Source organism: Equus asinus, chromosome 21 (assembly GCF_041296235.1).
Source record: "Equus asinus isolate D_3611 breed Donkey chromosome 21, EquAss-T2T_v2, whole genome shotgun sequence".
Classification (NCBI taxonomy): domain Eukaryota; kingdom Metazoa; phylum Chordata; class Mammalia; order Perissodactyla; family Equidae; genus Equus; species Equus asinus.
Window position 1 is genome coordinate 63,088,904 of NC_091810.1, and position 22,820 is coordinate 63,111,723.

The 22,820-nt window shown below is 48.1% G+C and overlaps 1 protein-coding gene across 1 annotated transcript in view; it reads right to left on the minus strand.

Annotated features, from left to right (window-relative positions):
* TRIM71 (tripartite motif containing 71) overlaps positions 1-20,037 on the minus strand; it is a 67,376-nt gene extending 47,339 nt beyond the window's left edge. The window contains exons 1-3 of the mRNA XM_070492559.1: positions 19,077-20,037; positions 17,984-18,279; positions 15,955-16,221 (exon numbers count right to left, since the gene is read on the minus strand). Coding sequence (XP_070348660.1) covers positions 15,955-16,221; positions 17,984-18,279; positions 19,077-20,037 — 1,524 coding nt within the window. The remainder of the gene's footprint in view (positions 1-15,954; positions 16,222-17,983; positions 18,280-19,076) is intronic.
* Positions 20,038-22,820: the final 2,783 nt, after the last annotated feature.

The window sequence follows — 22,820 nt, forward strand, 5'->3', positions numbered from 1 at the left end:
TGGGGTGGTATCCAAACACAACTGGGCACAAAAAGTGGCCCCAGCAAGGGGCCCTAGGAAGCCCACTCCCTCCCTGTCCTGTCAGAGGAACGAGACAGCCCACGGAAAGACTCCAGTGCAGACATTAAAACTGAACCGTATAAGCACAGAATGCAATTTGCGGGCTGAGCCTCTAACAGCGATGGAGTAAAGTTCAAGAGAAAAATCTCTAAAGGTAACAGGCCAAAACCTCTGAATTTAATCATTAACTTTATCTTGAGGGTCTTCTTTGTACTCACACTATGTACTGGCTTTTACTGTAACCAATGCAAATATTTTACTGTCCTTCAAAACACAGAAGGCGGGTTTGGTTGGCTTGTTTTTTAAACTACAGCTCCTGCATCACCATAAGTGATGATTCCAGGCAAATTCCAATCAGGGATCTCCAGCAAAAAGGACCTTTGGAAGGGAAGAGTGGGTGGGAGAGAGGACCTGATGGAAGCAAACTTTCCTCCCTCCGGCACAGTGGTGCCCCTACTTCTGCTGACAACACAGTGGGTAGGACCTTCAGGCAGCTTAAAAGGGAGATGAGAGACTTGAGCTTTCAAAGGCCGCAGTAGAGAAGTTTGGGGACAGACTTAAACAACGTAAGGTTCTCTTTTACTATGAGGGCAGAGGTAGTTCCAAGGGTGACTGTCTGTGTTCCCACGAAAGTCCCCTTTCACCATCTCCAACCATAGGTTTTCAATGGGGCACAACAGCTCCCCAGAGCCTGTTTGAATTAACTCCGTAAACATTGGTTGAACATTTGCTTTGCAGATAAAGTTCTAATCTGCCAATGGAGTCCTCAGCAAAGTGCTTCCCCGTTTTTCAAATGCCCAGCTCCTCAAAGGCTCACAGGTCTTTCTTCCTGGAGCACCAAGAGTGGTCCTCTCCCCTCTCCCTGGGCACCACCCACCAAACTCCCCCAACCCCTGCAAAAAAAAAAAAAAGCTAACTTGCATGCCTTGCAACCACTTCTCACAGTACCCAACCCTTACTCCGTTCCAGCTTCAGCTCAGCAAGCCTACTATTTCCCTCAGTAGAGCCTGTTCTCACTGGGGGCCAAAGACCATGCATGCGTAAGAGTTAGACATGAGGGAAAGTCGAGAAATCAACTGAATCCTGATCATGTCAGGCACTAAGGACCCCTCCCCCACGACAAAGCTCAATAATCAACTTTCCAAATTGAAGACTCAACAGTTCTGCACACAGGAAACAGCCTAAAACCCACTCTAAGTTCTCAGGCTTGGGGGTCACATGTCACCCAGTGAAAGGCAGTTGTGAATGACATTTACAATAGCTGGTCCAGGACAAAGAACTACCCCTAGCCCAAAATGAAATTTCCCTTGTAAATTCAAATTTTCTAAGAAGCTCAAAACCTAAATTTTTCTGAAGAGTCTTCAGAAAGAGAAGCCACCAATCTCTCACCTCCAATTGACCCGAGAGGCCTGGAAAGCTACAGATTTTCTGAGAAGCATTCACTACCAAAAGCCTAGACTCCAAAGACAAGACAGCTTTAGCTCCCTCCCCTATAACCCGCCCCTCCAGAAGAACACAGGAAGCTCGCACTGCGTCACAGGACTTTACTGCTACACTGCATACCCCTTTTGAGCCCTTGAATTAAAAAAAATAACCATGATAGCTAATCAAAAATAATTTAATACTTTCACATGTACCCAAAATCTCTGGTAATTCTATTTCCCTTTACAGTGTTATAAGGGTCCCCAGAAGGGAGCCTCTCTTCTAGTCCTTTGTGTCCTCAAACACCCGGAGAGAGCCAGGCACAGGGCAGATGCTCAATGAGAAGTGTGTTGATTGAACGGAATTCGCTTCCACATTTTCCAGGCAATCCTTGAGGAATTTGCCTCCCAGCGGGCATCTGCTCGCTGGAAAACAATGTGCCCTGGCCATTTGCATTGTGGCCCTGAAATGGCGAATATTTTAGAGAATCTGAGAATCTGGGCTGTCACAGAGAATATGGCCTTGCCTCTGAGGGAAAGATTTTAGGGAGTTTTAGTTATCTTTGCATCAGCAATAAACCAGGACATCAGATGTTGCAACTTTCCATCATTAGAGACTCATTCACATCCAAAGCCCCCTGGCTCACTCTAGCTCCCGAAAACCCTCCAAGACCCATGACCAGAGCAGCAGGCCAAATTCTCCAGAGATTAGCACTAAAAGGTACTGACTGCAGCAAGGGAACTTTCTGGGATGGTGGAAATGTTGTGTCTTAACTGTGGTAGTGCAGATGTATAAATGTCAGAACTCATCAAACGTGTGCTTAACTCATCAAACGTGTGCTTAAAATGAGTACATTTGATTGTGAAAACTAGACCTCAATAAAGATGATGAGTAAATGACTTGTGTATTATCTGTCATGCAAGGATGTGCCAGATTCATTATTAGATTCAAAAAACAAAGCAAAATAGGGGCCGCCGGGTGGTGTAGTGGTTAAGTTCACACGCTCTGCTTCAGTGGGCTGGGGTCCGCTGGTTCCGATCCTGGGTGCAGACCTATGCACCGCTTGCCAAGCCATGCTGTGGCAGGCATCCCACATATAAAAAATAGAGGTAGATGGGTACAGATGTTAGCTCAGAGCCAATCTTCCTCAGCAAAAAGAGGAGGATTGACAGCAGATGTTAGCTCAGAGCTAATCTTCCTCAAAAAAAAAAAGCAGCAAAATATAGAACTATAGCTACAGTATACAAATATATATTTCAAAAGAACTTTATCATTAGTGTGTGCATGATTAAATATGACAGATACAGTCAGAAAGATAATGCTGCATAGGCATAGGAAATAAGACCAATGATACAATCCAAAATGTTAACAGTAGTTACATCTGGGGAGTGAAATCAGCAGGTTATATTTTTTCAGCTACTTAGTATTTGCCTGTGTTACAATGACTGCTTATTTCTCTTGCAATTTAAAACGGCAGTGAAGATAAAAACTGAGGGGAGAAAAGGCAGCTATAGGAAAGCAAGTCTATATATGGCCATGCCCAGCAACTGTTACACAGCAGGCCACAGGGCAACACTTATGAACCGGCCCTAGACCAATATAAGCATCACGACCTACCTGTTGTGAGTAACTGAGCATCTGTAGAGAAATTCTATTTCCTTAATAGTTACCAAACATCGAAGAGATTTTTAAGAGATCACAGTACATGGCCACAAAGCATGAACACTCATTTACATTAAACTGCAAGCCAGTTAGCCAACAGCTATATTCAGAAGGGTTTCCCAGAAACGTGAGGTTCAGAGAAAAAGGGGAAACGAGACTGAGACCATTCACCAACAGTCAGGACATCAGGCTCATCATTTCTTCTAAATAAATTAGATCCCACCTCATCTGATACACTAAGAATATGTTCTAAAGTGGGATTAAAGACACACAATGTAGAGAAAGCAAAAACACTATTCACCAATTTAGTTAAAACTCAACTGAGGCAAGCCATGGACTCAGAGAAATCCTTTGCAACAGACACCTAGTACTCAGTATTTATCCAAAACACTTATAAATTAATTTTTCAAAAACCCAGGAGAGCCGGGGCAGGCCCGGTAGCCGAATGGCTTAAGTTTCACGTGCTCTGTTTCGTCAGCCCGGGTTTGAGGGTTTGGATCCTGGCCACGGACATACTCCACTCATCAGCCATGATGTGCAGGAATCCCATATACAAACTAGAGAAGACTGGCACAGATGTTAGTTCAGGGCTAATCTTCCTGAAGCAAAAAAAAAAAAAAAAAAAAAAATGAGGATTGGCAACATTATGTTAGCTCAGGGTAAATCTTTCTCACCAAACAACACAAAGTGAAGTGAAACAGGAGCGAGAGGCCCAGGAATTAAAGCAACTGGTGGAGGAAACCCAAATGGCCAATAAACATATGAAAAGACGCCCACCTCACAGTGATCACGGAAATGCAAAGTAAAACAACAGGATGAGCCATTTTTCTCCCAGTAAATTGAGGGCAACAAGGCCAGGTTGGGGGAGGGAGGAAATGTGAATGGTGGGACGCAAGCTCTTTAGAGCACATTAACATTTCAAATGCACCTCTCCAGCATCCTAGCAATTCGCTGTTTGGGGGTGGAGGGGGATCGCCCCTAGAAGTAACAGGGACACATGGGCATGCACATTGATGGCAATGGCCAATTGTAGAGAAAATCCAAATAAGGGAACAGGCTAAATAAATTCCACACCATGAATACCAAGTTCAGAGCAGTAACGACCAGCAAGTGGATACAGGAAAACGTCTGCATATGTTTTTAAGCCTACATTTCTGTATGTTTGTGTGTTTGTGTGTGAATGGCTGTTAAAGTTTGGCAGAAAACACATGAAAGGCAGATCATACATTTTAGAAAGTAAAGTATAGGGGCCGGCCCCGTGGCCAAGTGGTTGCGTTCGCGCGCTCTGTTTCGGTGGCCCAGGGTTTTGCTGGTTCGGATCCTGGGCTTGGACATGGCACCGCTCATTGGGCCACGCTGAGGTGGCGTCTCACATGCCACAACTAGAAGGACCCACAACTAAAATATACAACTATGTACTGGGGGAATTTGGGGGAGAAAAAACAAAAAAGATATGCAACAGTTGTTACTCAGGTGCCACTCTTTAAAAAGTAAATTGAAAAAAGAAAGTAAAGTAGTAGGACCCGGGTACACTTCTCAAAAACTTTACAGATAATTGAAACAAAGATATAGGTATGTGTCACTTACATAATTAAATCAGGATTAGACTTAACTGGTCCCAGAAACTTCCTGGAATACAAGATAGCCCTGAGAAAAATCTCAATTTTCCATTCGTCCAGCACCTACAAGCTGAGGATGGTGAAGTAGGAAGGAATGAAAGGTCAAATAAAAATAGTCACAGGCATATACATATTCAGAAAAACTAAGTGCTGTGAAGTCTACAAAAATGTCACTAAAAAAAAAAAAAACTTTCAATGTTGTTAAAAGAAAACAAATTTAAAACAAAACTGTTACTTCCTCCCCCCCTTTTTAAGCACTGTGTAGTGTTAGCAAACCTTCTCTAGTTTTCAGTAAGTGCTCGTTCATTTGGTTCCTCTTTTTTGTTTACTGTAGGCACACCTGTCTGTCTTTCATACCAAGAGGGAGTAAGAAGCCTCACACAGTGACACCACCACTTACAAGTGCTGACTGCAAGTCAAGGAGCTGAAATGAGAAGGGCCTGGCAGGCAGGACAGGGACCTCCAGGTCAGTTTTTCAGACTTATTTCTTACTCTGCTGAAACCACAGAATCGTATACCTTGCACATCCTGGGCTCCCCCACGCAACAGCCCCCTGCATCACGTTAAACATGAGAAAAGTTACAAGCCAACAACAGCGACCCAACAGAGCCTGAAACTGGATCTCTTCTCCCAAACATCACCTCCTCCTCACTTTCATAATTTGAACTTGTACGTGGCTTTTAAACTTTCTTCCTATTTATTTATTTGTTGCTTTGTATGCCTTTTTCTGATGGAGAAGACGAGAATTGGTTTTATATCCAGGCAAGCAAACAAACAAACAAAAAAACCTTGAAAATAACTTCTATGGGGCTAGAACAAATAGGCACCAAAGAACTGGGCAGATCGTCATTAAATTCAAACAAATTCTGTGCTGCGTTCTGCAGCAGATCCTAGACAATCAACAGAGGAAAACACTCTTACTCTGAATGCTGAGGACACCAAACGGGAACACCATCCCTCCCCTTTTATGAGGGGAAATGTTTGTTTTCAAACTTCAAAACTCGCTGCACTAGAAACTGGCCTTTCACAGTCTGAGATGCCCAAATACATTTAGTACCTTTCTTCCCCTGTATTTGTACATTATTAATATTTGCATACATAATTAACAACTAATAGACAGTTTAGTTAGTCAGAAAATAGCCAACAGTAAAGCAAAGAAGCTGCCGATGAAGACAGGCAGGAACTTCAGTTCTCAGATATCAAGGCACATGTATTTATTGCACAATAGACTTAAGGAAGAATAATAAGGTTACAAAATCAGTAGCTGTTGTGGCAAGTCCCAAATGTTGTTCAGAATTAGCGATTCTCTTTGTTGGGAGAGGATTTTGCTACCCCTTCATAAACTGATTTTCCATTTATCACCATCAACAACCTCTAACATAAACACCCCTTCTCCCCGACTAACCTTCAGTTTAAAAGTGGAGATTCTTGAACCTCACTTCATCCGCCCCACATGGACGGGGTCCTTTCCACGATTCCCTCAGAGTTCCCGACATTGGGGTTGGTCCATAGTGGACCAGAGATAGCATTTTTATCTTCATTTGCACTCCTGGTGTTTTAAAAATCTAATTAAATTGGTAAAACAAATTTTCCTGTTAGAATATTCCTCTAAATCCCTGAAATTCTGATAAAGCTAATGACAAACAACAAAGGAGATAAAAAAAACCAAGAGGACTTTTTCTGAAAGATTATTACAAATCAAAGGTGGCACTGGCGGGTACTGGTCCCCTGCAGCACTGCCCCCAAATCAGTTCCTTCATTTGAAATTTCTAAATGTCTTCACTTACATTTATATATAAGGGCACACTGCAATTTTTTATCAGAAAATAGTTCATTTGATTTTTCAACCAAAAAAGTCAGCTCTAGGCACACTAATGCAAATGTGACCGTCCTCTATAGAAGAATGAGGAAACAAGGCTCAAAGTCACCCAAGTTTACCAACAAACGTGCTGATCAAAACAGGGACTCTAGCACGAGACAGGGACCAACACTCCACACAGCACTGCACACATTCCAGGCATTAAAACACAGACTCACAATCACCAAAACCAGGAAACACAAGTGCCCCTCAACTGGTGAATGTCTGAACTTTGGTGCAGACACACACTGGAAAACTACTCAGCAATAAAAAGGGAAGAATTGACTCTTGAACGCATTATGCCAAGTGAAAAAAACACTGCTCAGACGGCTTAACACTGTAGGGGTTTCCATGGTATGACATTCTAGAAAAGACAAAATCACGGGAATAGAGAACAGATCAGTGGTCACCCCAGGCTGGGCGTATGCAACTGTTGTGTATTTCCACTGCTATAGTGATTTACACATTGTATACCCTTGTTAAAATATAACTATACACTAAAAAAGGTGAATTTTATAATATGTAAATTCAATAAACAAAAACAAATACAAAAAAATCAAAATAGGAAATCACCAGAATAGTGGAAGTAAGGCATTCCCTCTCAGCCTAAGGTTAGGCAGCACAATCTGCAGGACCAAGCTTGGGGGGTGGGGGGGCTTGCCATCTTAAAGGCTGGGGAGAGGGAAGAGAAACAGGGAAAGGGGGAGCTCCTTCCAGTAGCTGGTGCTGAGCCTCCCACCTCACTCTCAAGATTATAACCACAATGGGGCCGGAATAGTGTAGTTCACACCCAGGAGACACCCCTGGTCTTCCCAAGGCAGCCATCCACAGATGCCCCCTCTGTGTTCCAGCTGCAGCCCCCACTCAGGGATCAGAAGCCAATCAAGGCCATTAGGGAAGGCAGGGAATTGAATGACCCATCCCAAACTGGCTGTGTGAGCTCCATGAGGAGAGGGATTTGAGGTTATTTTGCTTGCTGCTGTGCTCCCATGGTCTCTTCATTTACCAAATCAGTTTTCACAGAAATTACATTTTCTGCACTCATGTCATCGTTGTCCAACTGTGTAAATACACCAACAAGTACAACAGACAGAAACAGGTTTGGGAACAAAAGCAGCAATCTCTCTTGGTGAGCACACGACTCCATGGGTGAAGGGGGATGCAGCCAGGGGGCTGCATGTGGCTAGTGCAGCCGCTGGCAGGAGTTGGCAGCCAGCCGGGTCAGTAGAGAGAGTGAGTGTAACCCCTGCGGGGCCGGCTGGGTGGCGCAGCAGTTAAGTTCGCACATTCTGCTTTGGGGGCCTGGTGTTTGCCGGTTCAGATCCCGGGTGCAGACATGGCACCGCTTGGCAAGCCATGCTGTGGCAGGCGTCCCACATATAAAGTAGAGGAAGATGGGCACGGATGTAAGCTCAGAGCCAGTCTTACTCAGCAAAAAGAGGAGGACTGGCCGATGTTACCTCAGGCCTAATCTTCCTCAAAAAAAAAAAAAAGAGAGAGAGAGAGTGTAATCACTGAGAGGAAGGCCACTGCTAACTTCGCATACGTTCATTAGTCTGAGGTCTCCCCTGTATTTCCCTGGAAAGTTTCAAATGGAATCAAGTCAGGTGGTGCTGCCAGGAGTAATGGCCCAAACGGGATGCCATCTTCCCAGAGAGGCTGCTTACTGACCCATCCTTCTCTGTCTCCTTCTTTTGGGGAGGGTGGGAGCACTGGCACTGAGCAAACCACACCCCCACCTTGCCAGCTGGGTCACTAGTAGACTCTGCCAATAGGGGATGTTACAGGGAGAAAGGATTCTGGTTTCATCTTGCCTGCTTCCTGGGTCACACTGTCAACAGACTTCTTACCCCAGCAACACTGGGTCCTTCCTGTGGCAGCACCTGAATCTAGTTTGCAGCTTTCTAACACTGGAGGAACCAGCTTCATCAGCCCATCCCCACCCCCAGAAGGAGCTGGACCATAGGGACCCTCCTTTAGTAGGTATTAGTAACTCCAACCCCTTCCCTTTGGATCCCCCAGCCCTAGGATAGTAGCTGCTTCCCACACTTGCCAGATGCCCTAGTGTTCTTTTCCTGCCTTTCAGCTCCCGGGTTAACAACTTAGTAACAGCCAACAATTCTTTACATTAAATTACCTGATGTGGCTCTGGCTCCTGACTGACACACCAGTTATCTCCTCTACATAACTGTATCAATAACCCATCTCCCTAGCAGAGGTAAAAGAAGGGGACCCTAACACTTTCCCTAGGGATGCTGAAAAGGTCGGGAAAAATTAGGTAAAAAAAATCTAGATCACACACCCTCCTCTAGAGTCAGCCCATCGTGGGCTCCTAGAAATCACCATACCTATGAGCGCATCTTCTACCTGAATCCCACCATCCTCCAAGATTCATCAGAAACAACTCTGCTCTCAGCCCAGGCTCATCTTCCCAGAGGAACCTCTATCTGTTGAGGTGCCATGAGCTTTAACATTTAGATTTCATCTAGTAACTTAAGTAAGACCACACAGAAAGCAGCCACAGAGAAGACAAGAATCCCCTTCCCCAGCACCTCCTCCCTTTCAGTTTCGTTGTCCCAGACAAACCACAAGGCTCAGGTAGGGAGCAGGTCGCAGATTGCTCTCACACATCTTTAGCATGAAGCACAATTCTTAGCAGCAAACAGACATTCAAGTATTTTGATGACAAATCTTAACACATCAGATCCTGTCAGCAATGAGGAACTGCCCAAATTACTCCATGGTATCAAGTACCTCTTGGCCACCAACCAGGAAACATTTTTTAAGAAAGATAAACAGCATATTTAATTTCATGAAAAAGGAATTTTGCCCGTTTGGCTGCGACTTGCAGGAAACGTTGAAGCCAAGTTTTTTTCAGGATAGTTACACAGTAATGTGCACGTATGTTAAAACAAATTTTTCTAGCTCCTTCCATGCACCTTCATGTAAATTATAGCTCCCCCATAAATAGGTCTCTAAAACCTAAGCACTCCTACTGCTCCCATCTTAAAGGTCAGAAATTGAGAGGTTAAATGACTTGTCCAAAATCGCACAGCTACTTCAGGACTACACTGGGCCTCAAACAGGTCTTTTTACTCTAAATCTCATGCTCTGGTTTTTATACCAAAAAGCTACAAGCATTTTCCAATTTATGGTTCCCCCTATTCATCCCCAAAACTTCCCCCTCCACCTACATAACATGAGAGAAAGATCCATCAAAACCTAACATTTTCAGGGGCATCCTTTGGCTTGAAAACTAGTTAAGTTTCCTTTGTTCTTGGCAAAGGAATAAAAAGGCAGAAGATGAGCTGCTGCTGAGGATCAAACCCAACTTGCATCACCACAGAGAACAGACAATACAGCAAAATCCTTCTGGAACTAGTCCTTAAATCTGCTACCATCAACAGAGGCCAGACCTAGCGTAAAAGCCCCCTAACACCGAAGTACTTGCCTCTGAAGCATGGAGGCCACGGTGCAAGGGTACTGGGGGTAGGGCTCGGGGGGAGGGGACAGGAGGCGGCCTCCACTGCCTGAGATCCAGAATAGAAGGTGACTGCGTTCTCTTTTTTTTTCTTCTTCTTCTTCTCCCCAAAGCCCCCAGTAGTAGTTGTATATTTTAGTTGCAGGTCCTTCTAGTTGTGGCATGTGGGATGCCACCTCAGCATGGCGTGATGAGCGGTGCCATGTCCACACCCGGGATCCAAACCGGCGAAACCCTGGGCCGACGAAGCAGAGCGCGTGAACTTAACCACTCGGCCACGGGGCCGGCCCAAGACTGTGTTCTAAAAGTTGGGTGGCAGAGGAAGCATACTTCTCACTCTGATATTGCAGAGACCACCTGAGACTTATCTTTTCAAGAGACTTATTAATTAAAGCTCAAAACCTCTTCCTTATTATTTTTAGTAATACTTCACATTAATTTTGCAACAAGATGCAGACACAGTAATGATGGCCACATTCATTTTTGCCAAGAGACCACAGCCCCTTTATAATTACCCGTATGCTATTTAACTCTCCTTAACAACTTAGAAAAGATCAAAGAAAATAAAACACAGGAAGCTAAATATTCAAGCAAAGAATTTAATATTAAATACCAGATTTTTAAGGACTAGTTCCAAAAAAATAAATTCGCCAAATATTGTATACAACTAGCAATGTGAAACAAGTGTTAGAACAGGTGAGTTTCTGACCAAGTCATTTCACCATCCCAGGCCTGTCTCCCCATTCGTAAAGCAGCAGTTCCTTCTATGATGGCTTAAGGCCTTTCTTGTAACATTGTAAGTTTCCTCTTCAGATGCCTCCCCCAACACACACATATCTGACAACACCATGAAATTAAAGCTTATGAAGTATTCTAGACGCCGAATCAGACTGGAGCAAGTTAATCTGTTTCCTTGAAAAGCCACAGTTAAAAAAAAAAAAGTATCATGGCTTCAAAGATTAGTGGTTCTCAAATACATCATATAAAATGTAAACCGGACTTTCATATTTAAAAAAAGCTGAAGGGGGTCTGGCCCAGTGGCGCAGCAGTTAAGTGTGCACGTTCCGCTTCCGAGGCCCGGGTTTGCCGGTTCGGATCCCAGGTGTGGACATGGCGTGGCTCATCAAGCCATGCTGTGGCAGGTGTCCCGTGTATAAAGTAGAGGAAGATGGGCATGGATGTTGGCTCAGGGCCAGTCTTCCTCAGCAAAAAGAGGAGGACTGGCAGCAGATGTTAGCTCAGGACTAATCTTCCTCAAAAAAAAAAAAAAAAACCTTCAAAAACAAACAAAAAAAGCTGAAGGTATTGATAAAGCCTCTAAACACACTGGCACCCATCTTCTCTCCTAGGTTTGGGGAGCTTTGTAACCCTAAAATGGTCTAGACCAAAAGTTAAAGTTGAGGTCTAGTTTCTCTAAAGGCAAACAAGGTATATGCTTTTTTCCAGTTCACCTTGCATCACCTGAAAGAATCACTAAATATCTTTCCTCAGCCAAAATTTCTAACACTGAAAATTAGTTTTCTTCTACAATACTCTCTCTGGGGAAAGGTGAGGCTGGGAAGGGAATGAGGAGTCTACTTCAATATTCTTTAATACTTTTTTTTTTTTTGGAAGATTTTATTTTTCCTTTTTCTCCCCAAAGCCCCTGGTACATAGTTGTGTATTTTTAGTTGTGGGTCCTTCTGGTTGTGGCATGTGGGATGCCACCTCAGCATGGCTTGATGAGCAGTGCCATGTCTGCGCCCAGGATTCGAACCGGCAAAACACTGGGCCGCTGAAGCGAAGCCCGTGAACTTAACCACTCGGCCACAGGGCTGGCCCCTCTTTAATACTTTATTAATAAAAGCTATTGTGAATGTTTACAATTGCCGTTCATTGTGGGATCCTGTGCTATGACCCTCTATGTCCGTTATCACTAATTCTTACAACATCAAAAAGTGTAACTGCCATTTTACGGATGAGAAAACGGAGGCAGAGCAAGAATCTCAACCTAGAACCACACTAAGAGTGCTCAAGTGGAAGCAAAGCTAAATAAGGATAAATCACAAACACATTTTCCCAACTACTACTAAAACTTTCTTTACCATATCCACTTTTCTGCTCAACACTTATCCACACATTTTTGTGCGAGCATTTTCAGTCCAAGCCAACAGATGATCCTAAGAGAGAAATATCTCCCTCTGACATCGATCCCAAAGACAGGCAGAGGGCACAGAGCAAAATTTGCAGGTGTGGTCTAAACAGACCATAATTACGACTGCCCATACCACCTATTCACAATTCTTTTTTAAATTAAAACACCTGTGCCGAAGTAGTCACATCCAATCCACATTTAGCAGCAAAAGTGTGTGCAGATTTTTAATACAACAGCATTTTTATAATTATCCCTATGAGTCAAAGGGTATCAAATAAGTTCCCAAAACCCACTGGCATGTAAAGAAAAACATATTTTTAACTGCAAACAGTTAAAGCTAGAAGGAAATGCCTAGCCAACCTTTTCTAGAAGTAACAACTGAAGGATACAGTTGCTGACAGACATTCAGGAAGGCACAGGGGTTCCTTTGTCATTCCCAGGGGTTCCTCACCAGCTCAGGCTCCAAAGCCCACTCAGGAGCCCTCAAAATTCACAGGGTGTTGGAGCCCTGAGGTGATGCCCTCAGTCTACACATCTGACCTTGACCCACTTCATTCTCTTGTGTACACTGCTCTGCTTCACTCGAATTCCATTAATGTTGACAGAATGTGCTATTCTGCAGAAGCCTGTCAGGATAAATAATCACAATCGAGAATCATCCCCTTATTCACGACCAAGCCTCCCTTCCCAATATTCACAACTTCAATTTGCTAATATGTTACTGAAAGCAATGACTTTATCACTAATGATTACCACTTCCTTAGGGCATCTGTGTGGAAAATTGTTTGTTTTCAAACAAATTACAACTGGCTGCCAATTTTTTGTGCCTACAGATCATTAAACTAGGATCATTATACAGATCTATTTTGAAAAGAACTCATTTGGTAAGAACTGATGCTCAGGTAAGGAACTGTCTGGGGTTAGTAGAAAATCTACAGTAGGGAGGACAAAACAAAATATTGGCCTGCTGTCTTCAGACTAAATATGGATCTCCCAAAATCTCAGGTGGGTCTGGGTGGGAGATGAAACCCAGAAGTCGGGGCTTTTCCGCATTTTATTCCACCCTACCTTCAAAACTAATTCTAAGCAAACTAAAACGTGAGGAAAGCTGGAGATGGCATCTGAAGAGGAAAGAATTATGGTGGAATAAGAAAATTCAAATCGTTTCAGAGGTAAACAGCCGGTGCTCAGCCCTCCCTACCCCCAAATATTTCTATTAACAAGTCAGAGTCTTGTCAATCAAAACAGTCAATCTGGCTTCAGTCAACTTAGTTTGTGGGCACAGACAACACCTCAAAGGGAGAAGAATATTTAGTATTGAACAAGCACGAGGTCACATCAAGTGGAGGGGAAAGATGGATCAAGCTTCCTCCTGCAAGTCACAATGCTTGAAAGGTCAAGAGAAGAGGGAACTAAGTGGGCTGCAATGGGTGGCATCTTGCTCCTTTAGGCAACTGTAATTCTTTATCAATATCTGTCTCTTGCTCTCTTCCAAAATAACCGGGATGGCAAAAACAGCCTTAGTGAGCCAAGCCTTTAACTCTTTGTTACCGTTAGGGGGGAGGGGGGAGCGCACACTACTTGAAACCGCCTGCATTGCAGAATCCTTCTCAACCTTTTGCTTAAGTGTCATGAAGAATGACACCAAAATGGTCCTTTATTCGCTAAGAATGAATACATCTAAAATAAATCTTGCCCTGTGGGAGGAACTGGATGCAGAAATGGCAAGATTAAGTAAACCATGTGACTTTTAAGTTAGCAACGAAGGAAATAAAATTTGGAGGGGGTTAAATTTCAGAGCTACGGAATTATCAAATAAGTTAAAATTTCCCTTGAATCAGGAAAATGTATAAACCGTCTTTTCCGCTGGCAAACTACTGCAACAGCAAAAGCATTTTAACCATTTCACCTCCCCATTTACAGCTCCCCCAAAAGCCAATGCCCTTTCTGCATATGTAAAGAGGTTTTAGAACGAAAACATAAAAAGCTAAATAAACAGCTATGCTCAAAAGTTTACATGTGAGGAGAAAGTTGCTTCCATTTTAAGTAGAAATTTAGGAAACTATACACTTTAATGTTGCTTTTAGTGTCCCGAAATCTGAAAAGGACTCTCTAAAAACAGTATTTATAAGTAGCTAAGACGAGAGGGAGAACTGGGGGAGAAAAGAACATTTTACTCAAATTTTTCAAACACTTTCAAGATTTCTTTATTCCATATCCAACTATTTAACATGAAAACATCTGAATCACAAAGAACATAGAGTAATATCAAATGAAGAACTGAAGTCTGGGAGAAGTGCCTGTTTTCTTCCTAAAATATCTTCATTGTTTCCAAAACATATATTCCTCACATTGGAAATAAAAATCTTGTAGACCAAAAGCAACCCCAAAACCAAACCAGTGTATAGTTTACTCTTTTTAGGAAGACAAAGTTAGTTACAAAAGGTTCCCCAGACAATGCTGAGACCACCACAGCATCAAATATTACTAGCACTTTATGACTCGGGTTATGCCTGTAAGGCGACCTCATCAGCACAGGCTCGCCAAACTAGCCATGGCCCACTTTCCCGGGATCCGCGTCGATAAAACCCTTCCCTATGCAGTTTAACGGGAGATGGACACATTCCTCAGCTCAGCCGTGACTCTATCTAAACACAAATAGATTACCTTCAAGGATAAGGAATTACGACATCAATAATGAACATTTATCCGCCATATATTTTCATCAAGCATTTTCTTAATTCAACAGACTTCAATCTACAAACGTACCTGCAGAACTGGATTCAAAGCAGTACCCTCCAATTATTTCCAAGTTGTGGAAAGTTTGGTTTTCTGTCGAATAGGTGAAATGAATGAGTCAAGCAAACCTAGTCTGATAAAGCCAATCAAAGATGGAGTGCAGAAATACCAGAATGCATATTACTACTCATTTTCTCTTATCCTTATTAAAAAGTCTCTTGGTATAGATTTTATAATTTGCACATGCATATTATTTAGAAAGAAACATGCATACTCTGGGTATGCAAGGCTGAAAAAGCTTACACTCTGGAACTGTAAAATAAAACAGGCTGGTATCAACACAGGTACAATCCCCACTCACAGTGACTTACTCAAAATAAGATACAAGAATTTATTCCACAATCAATTATTTTAGGCAGCAAATCCGCCTTCCTCAAAGTGGCTTGAGGCTGATTTTTGGACAGCAGTTTCTTGGAGAAAGTCCCCCAAGCCTAGGATGGCTCAATATTCAGGGTCACATCGGGCGGGAATTCTAGAACTTATCTTTCCAGGAAGATTTTTTTTTTAAGCCCACCACGGGAACAGAACATAAATTATCAGCACCTGCACCCCATTTTCCATCCAGGAGACTCAGGAAAATCCTAACTGGCCTAACGGGAGACAACATTGCCATCCTCGGGTGGGACTGGCTACAATGTTTCCCTCGACTCAACATGGCAACTGTGTCACCCCCGCGGGCCCCCCACCGCTAGCGACAGGGCCTTTCCTGGGGGCCAGAACGCTCGCAGACCCCACTCAGCTTCCTGCCATTTACAGAGTCCTGAAGCCCAGCCCTTGACACACAACACACATCCTGGACAACCCTGGAGATTTCTGCTCCACCGTCGCCTCCAAAGCAGCAAAGGGCTCACATCCTATGTGCCAAGACCACAACATTAAAGAGCAACTGGAAGCGGCTGGAGCACGGCGTTCAAGTCACGCTAACTCCTTCAACTCTTCCCGCAAAACACGTGCAAGACCCTTTCTGGGGTGCCCGCGGGGGAGGCGCGGCCACGGGTCGGGCCGCGTCCGCACAGCCGCGGCGGCTCCGGGAGGGCGGGCGGCGCAGGCCCACAGCAGCGCTGCCTCCGCCCCGCTCTCCGGGAGCCGCCGGCACTCGCCGCCGCGCGGGCAGCGGGCAGCGGCCAGGGGACGCGGGCCTCCAATTCCCAGCCTGGATGTCCGCCAGGACGCGGCGCCTGCAGGCCTTTCGGACCGACCATCAAAGCACAACATGAGCGAAAAACCCAAACTACGTGTTTTAAATGAGCCAAATACGAGAGTGGAAGCAAGCAATTCTTATCATTTGGTTGGAAACCCCAACTCTCTCCTTTTAGGTTTTAAAGTTACTACTATGTTTTAAAACAAGCGCTCAAAACACCACCTTGCGAATCCCAAAGAGCCATTTGGGGGAGGGCGCTTAAGGAAAGCAGTCTCGGGGGACAGAGGCTCCCGGCCGCCTCCCGCACGGAGGAGCCAACTCTTGGAGGCGTCCTCCCCAAAATTACAGGGAAGAGCCCGGCGTCCGGACCTCCTTCCCAAGGTCAGGTGGCATCAGTCACCACAAGGCAAGGACGCCCTGAATTATTTACTGAGCCTGTTGACGCAGGAGACAACTCAGTAAAGTAGCATTTTAAAAACTGAGATCGATGATACAGACAGTAAAATACTTAGATTTGGGCATTCAGTCTATGACAATCAAACATAAGACAGTCACCTCCAAAGTACCCTCTTCTATGCTCTTTTCCCAGTCAGAGGCATGGCTTTTTAAAGGAGCAATATTCCAAAACTGGTATGGATCACTCCTTCAGAAGGAAAGGAAGGACTGAGGCCGTGGGGAGGGGGACCCCATCTGAACCTGGCGCCTTCTCTCCTAACACTTGTGTCCTCTATTCACACCACCGGTTTGTCACCTTTAAACTCCAAATCCGGGAATGATTAAAGAGATCTAAAAATTAATTTCCAAGCTTTTATCTTTAAATGAAAAACTAAGGAGGGGGAAGTAGAACTTTGCTCAAAACTGAACCAATTTTGTGTTTCTAAAGGATATTTAGTTTAACGATGTAATATCTTACTGCTTTTGCCAATCAACTTCCACCTAGTACTGCACATGGTAAAAAGCGAATTTTCAAGGCATCCAGGTACCTCCCAGCGAGAGCTTCACCTCGCACTTCACACTCTCCCACACCGTTTGGATGGTTTTATAATTTAAAAAGTGTGTAAACCTTTTACAAGTCTGGCAACACTGAGCATCTACTGTTTTAGCCCAAATAAAACATATGTGGATCTTTAACTGGAAATATAAATAAAACCTGACATTTAAACTCAACTGCTGGGAGGGAGGGTTCAACCAACACCCATCCCAGGAGGGACACTGTGGCAGATTCAAGGCACCCCCTCCCCTTAACTCCCCCCCCCATCTGACCCTAATCTTCAAGAGAACTGGCTCCATCTTTCCATTCCTAGGATTCGGATAGGCATTTAGCCCAATCATTCCTTTTTCTCAAAGTGATGAAAGAACACAGTAGAAACATTCACCCGTGAATGTGGAAAAACTTTTAAGATGAGCCCATTCAGAGCTTCAAAACGAAGGAAAGGAAAAACTGGCCCCTAAGCTTCAAACCTAGAAGAAAACTTTTAAAACGAGGCGCTCACAAGTAGATTAGGATTTCAACTTTTTCCCAATAGGAGAAGCCGGCTTCAGGCCAGCAGGCAATAGCTCCGCCCTCCTCCCCAAGTAACAGGTCAGGAGTGGAGCCTCCGCGGTGCTCGGGACCAGCCCCACTCCCACCAGGATTTTTAAAGCCTCTGCCGTCTCCTGCTCCACCTCCAAGGCATGACTAGCGATTACACACACCAAAGCTTAGGGGGCTACAGGTAGACCGCCTAAGTCACCGACCCTCTCAGCAGAGCCTGCTCCTTAAAATGTTTGGCCCCTTCCTCTAATGGTTCGGGTGAGCGGAACGTACCACACGGTGTGAAAATAAGCAAGAAAGGGTTATTCGTTCCACAGCCAAGACAGGGAAATCGAGCCCCAACGCTGCAGGGCAGCCCTCGGACTCCGCGCACCCCCCAGGTTCGAGCCGCGTGCAGCTGGGTCCGTTTTTTTCCCAAGGGAAGTCGAGCCCCTGGGAGAGCGGGGTGGAGACACCTCCCAACCAGGGAAACCGGTTCCAGTAGGGATCGAAGCTGGGGTGGGCGGGAGCGGCCCAAGGGACTCCCAGCGAGGAGAGGGCAATGGGCAAGGTCCCCCGATTCCGCTTCTCTGGGCCCACGAGGCCGAAGGGCGAGTCCACATGAGGGAGATTCAGGGGACAACACGCTTCTTACACAGTGCGGGAAACCGCACCGCGGAGCAGGGAAGGGCTGAAGACCTGGGGCCCCTTGGCCCTCCAAGACCCACAGAAGCCCTCTCACCCAACAAGGAGGGAACGACTGCCACAGTGTCCCAACGACAAAAAAAATACCGTCCTCCCTCAGAAGCGCACACGTGCAAACCAGGTCCACACAGGCACACCCACCCACACAGCCATCTCCTCCTGGCTCATGCCCTACTCAAAAACAATAATCTACGAGTTTCGCAAACGAAAACGAGAAAATAAAGTTCAGCACATTGGGAGGCCTCTGGTGCGCCCGCACAAGGAGACCACGTCTACACAGACACACTCTTCCATCTCGTGTCTCACTTAAAACAATAGCAAGCACGCTTTGTCAAGCAGAAACGAAGGAATCAAAGTCCATAAAGAGGGGGTGTCCTCAAACCCCGGGGACTGTCGGCGGGGGGGGGTGACCCTCGCACAGGGAGGCCAAATCTACACAGACGCACATCTCATTCCTCCCAGCTCGTGCCGAATTGGAAACAACGGTTGCCACACTTTGCTACACAGAATATTAGATATGGAAAAAGGGGGACTCCAGTTTGGGGACCATTTGGGGGGCCCTTGCAGCACGCACACAAAGGCCAGGTCTTCTACACGCAGACCAGGATCTACTCGGTGGCAACGACTGCCAAGGAACCAAAGGAAAAACAAGAAATCCAGAAAGGGGAGGACCCACTCCCACCCCTTTGGGACCCGTCCGGAGGTGCCCCGCGAGCACGCCCGCGGCTACCGAGGGACACAAACACGTCCGCGCCCGGCGCAGACCCCCGGACGGCCGCCCACGCACTCACCTCGTCGTCGTGGTGCTGGCAGAAGCCGAGGCGCTCGGGGAAGACCGAGAGGATGGAGAAGGGGGCGCCGGGGAAGGGCGGCCCGAGCCCGAGCTGCTGCGCCGCGGCGGCGGCGGCCCCGGGCGGGCCGCGCTCGATGTAGTGGTCCTTGGTGAGGCGCACGCGTTGGTGCGCGCGGACGCAGTTGTCGCACAGGTGCTCCTGGCAGTCGAGACAGCGCGACGAAGCCGCGTTGCCCTCGTCGCAGGAGCTGCAGCCGTGGGGCCGACGCAGCAGCAGCGCCGACGGGGAGGCCGCGGGACCGCCGGGCGCGGAGCGGGAGGGCGCGGGCGGCGGCGGCGCCTGCGGGAGCGGCGGCGCCGAGGCGGACGCGCGCGGGTGCGCGTGGTGCGCGTGGTGCCGGTGATTGCTGTGGCCGCTCGCGCCCGCCGGGGCGCCGGCACGCCCGTTCTTAGGCGGCGGCGGCTCGTCGGCCGTGGCCACCACGGCGTCGAGCAGGTTGCTGAGCAGGAAGGCGGACGAGGGCAGCGCGTCCATGCCCGCCGCCTCGGCCAGCACGACTTTCTGGTCGCACACGGGGCAGCGCAGCTTCAGTGGCTCTCCGGGCGCGCCGCCGCCCGCCGCCGGCAGCCGGTGCGCCTCGAGGCACGGGCGGCAGAAGGCGTGCAGGCAGGGCAGGACGTGCAGGCGCCGCGCCGCGGCCCCGGGGCCCCCGCCGCCGCCCCCCGACGACGTGGACGTCTGCGAGGACGACGACGACGCCGAAGAGTTGGAGGAGAGCGGCGCCGGCGAGCCGCACATCTCCTTGCACAGCAGGCAGATCTGGAAGTCGGTCTCGGGGAACGAAGCCATTTGCAACCAGGCCCGGAGGAGGGAGGAGACCAGAGAGGAAGAGGAGGAGGAGAGGAGAGAGCGGCCGAGGTGGGTGGGGGAGCCGCCGACTCACTCAGAAAAATGCATCGATTAGGCCTGCAATCCAGGAGCCGGCACCAGAGCGGCGCGGCCCGCTTGGCCTCGCCTCGTCCGGCCCGCGCGCTGCCACCCCCGACGCTGCGGGCATTAAATGCCACTATCCAGAGGCGACACAGATTCCTCCCGGAGGACGTGGAGGCTGCGTGCCTCCCGAAGCGGGAGCGCCGGAACAAGTCCCGACTCGCGAGGGGCGAGCGGGGGCAGGGAGGTCAGAGGACTCCCTGGAGCAGCTGGAGTTTAGCTTCTTGCTAGCCGAGCGAAGTCCCCCAAAGTGGAGTCCGCTGTGCAATCCCAGTCCCGGCAGGAGAAGCAGAATTTGGTTCCACGAGTATTTATTTGGTGCGTTGCTTTTCTTTAAATGAATTTAGTCTCTTCTCGGGAGAGGAAGGCTCCCCAAACTAGTGAAGGCGGGAGCGGCGCGACGCCAAGCCCGTGTCCCCCCGCGCGACGCCGGCCGCCCCACCGCATGACGCGGTGGCCAGGGCTCCTGGGTGGCCCGGCGTGCTGCGCTCGGGGCTTGCGCGCGGTCGGGCGCGGCCTCCCCTGCAGGGCGGTCGGCCCCGCCGCAGCTGCAGCTCGTGGGGACCCGGCCGCGGCCGCACGCGTGTAGTACGCACGCGCGTCCCACGCGCCTCGAGTCTCCCGCGCGCCCGCCTAGCCCGGCCGCGGCTGCCGGCGCGTAACACGCACGCGCGCCCCACGCGGCTCGGGGCCCTTGTGCCGCCGCCTCGCCGGGCCTGGGCGCCCCCCGCGCGCTCTTCTCCTCCGGTTTAGCCGCGCTGCAGCGCGGGGCCGCAGGTCCCCGCGGGCCGTCCTGAATTATTCATCGGCAGGAAGATATTAGATGTACCCGCTGCCCGCTCCGCGCGAGCCGTCGTGCAATGCTATCCGAGCTCCGCGCGCGCCCCGCGCCCCTCCTCCTCCTCCTCACGTCCGTCCTCTCTGAAACCTTGGCAGCGAAGGGGGATCACATTTCCTTTGTCATCGGGCCATTTCGCCCTCGCCTTGGTCCCCCCTCCGATCCCGAGCCTCGGGGCCGGAGCCTGCTCTGGGGCGCGCTGGAATCAGTGGAACCAGCAACCGCCCAGCGCGGTGAGCTCGGGAGCCGCGTGGCCAACACCGCGGGCCCGCGCCCCCGTCATCTTCTTTCTGAAAGGAGTCGGCGTGCAAGACTCGGGTGGCCCCGGCCGCGCTGCGCCTACCGGCCTTTGCTCGCGCCGTGCGCCCTGGCCTCCTGGGGCTTTGCAAGACTCCCCCAGTTCGGACTGCGTGCGTGCACGCGCGCGCGCGTGCCCCCTCTTTCTCTGCTTTGCCGCCTCTTCCTCCTCCTCCTCCTCTCAGTACGCTGGTTATTGGGACTGATCGGAATTCGGAATCCTTTTAATCTCCAAAGGAGCAAACTCACTTCCGCCCGAGAGCTGGGAGGGGGCTGGGGGAGGGGACACAGGGGAGGGGGTTCCAGGCAAACAGGAAACATTAGCCCTCTCGGCAAGGCTCGCTTTTGTGTGCTCCCTCCCTCCTCCCTCCAACCTCCTCCCTTCTCCGGGCCGCTGGGGAGATGAACGCCCCCGAGCTTCAGTGTGACGACCTTTGAAACCTTCCGAGCGAGGAACCGAGAGCGACTCTTCCGTTTATTTAAAAAAGAAAAGAAAAGATTTCATTCTGAATCCTGGTTCAACAGAGGCTGATATCCACTGGCCGTGAGATCTGCACCCCCCCCCCCGCCTTTTCTTTCTACGTTTTCTAAGGACTCTGCCTATCTGTGACCAACACCAAAACATCACGCGGTTGTGTGCAGTTGGATGCGTGGAATTAAACGAATCTGAATTCTGCTTTCCGGAGGGGCCGGTTTCCTTTTGAGTTTTAATGGGGGGTGGGGGGCGGAGGGCAGCTGCTCAGGGGAGGCTACCCTGGTGATGGCCCCGCGGCCATCTGGGTGGTGCCCGAGGCTGCCTGGGTGGTTCTGGGGGAGGAACTTGCTTGGCCCTGAAAGCAGACTGACTTGAAGGAGCAGAGAGGGACACATGCCAGGATTTAGAGGGTATCTGGTCTGGAGGCCAACGGGTGGGACAGTTGTCCCGGTCTTAACACTGTCAAGCTGTTAGTGACATCTTGGGTTCTTCTTGTACAGGCAACAACTTAGATGAGTCTCAGAACCATCATGTTAGGAGAAAGAAGCCAAACACAAAAGAATTCATACTTTGTGATTCCATTTACAGGGAATTCTAGAACAGGCAAAACTAAGCTATGGGGATAGGAAAAGTGTTCTTGGAGGTGAGGAGTATTGACTGGGAAGGAGGATGAGAGAACCTTCTGGGGTAATGAAATGGAAATATATTGGTGTGTACATTTGTCAAAACTTGTAAATCTGCCATTTAAGATCTGTGCAAAATTTCACTGTGCGTAAATTATACTTCAATAAAAAGAAAGAAAAAAAATAACTTGGTGTCTAATCTGAACAACCCTACCTGGATCACACATATGAGAAAAAACAAAAACAAACTATGTCAACATTCCCAGCTCCTCCTCTGAATTTGTTCACCAGAATTCAGGTAGTTTTCCAGCGAAAGATCAACGTGGAAAGAGCCCTTAATTCAACCCAGCTTGGACAAAGGTGCTGAAGGCCCCAGGCTGCAGAAACAACTCCCTAAAGGGACAAAGCC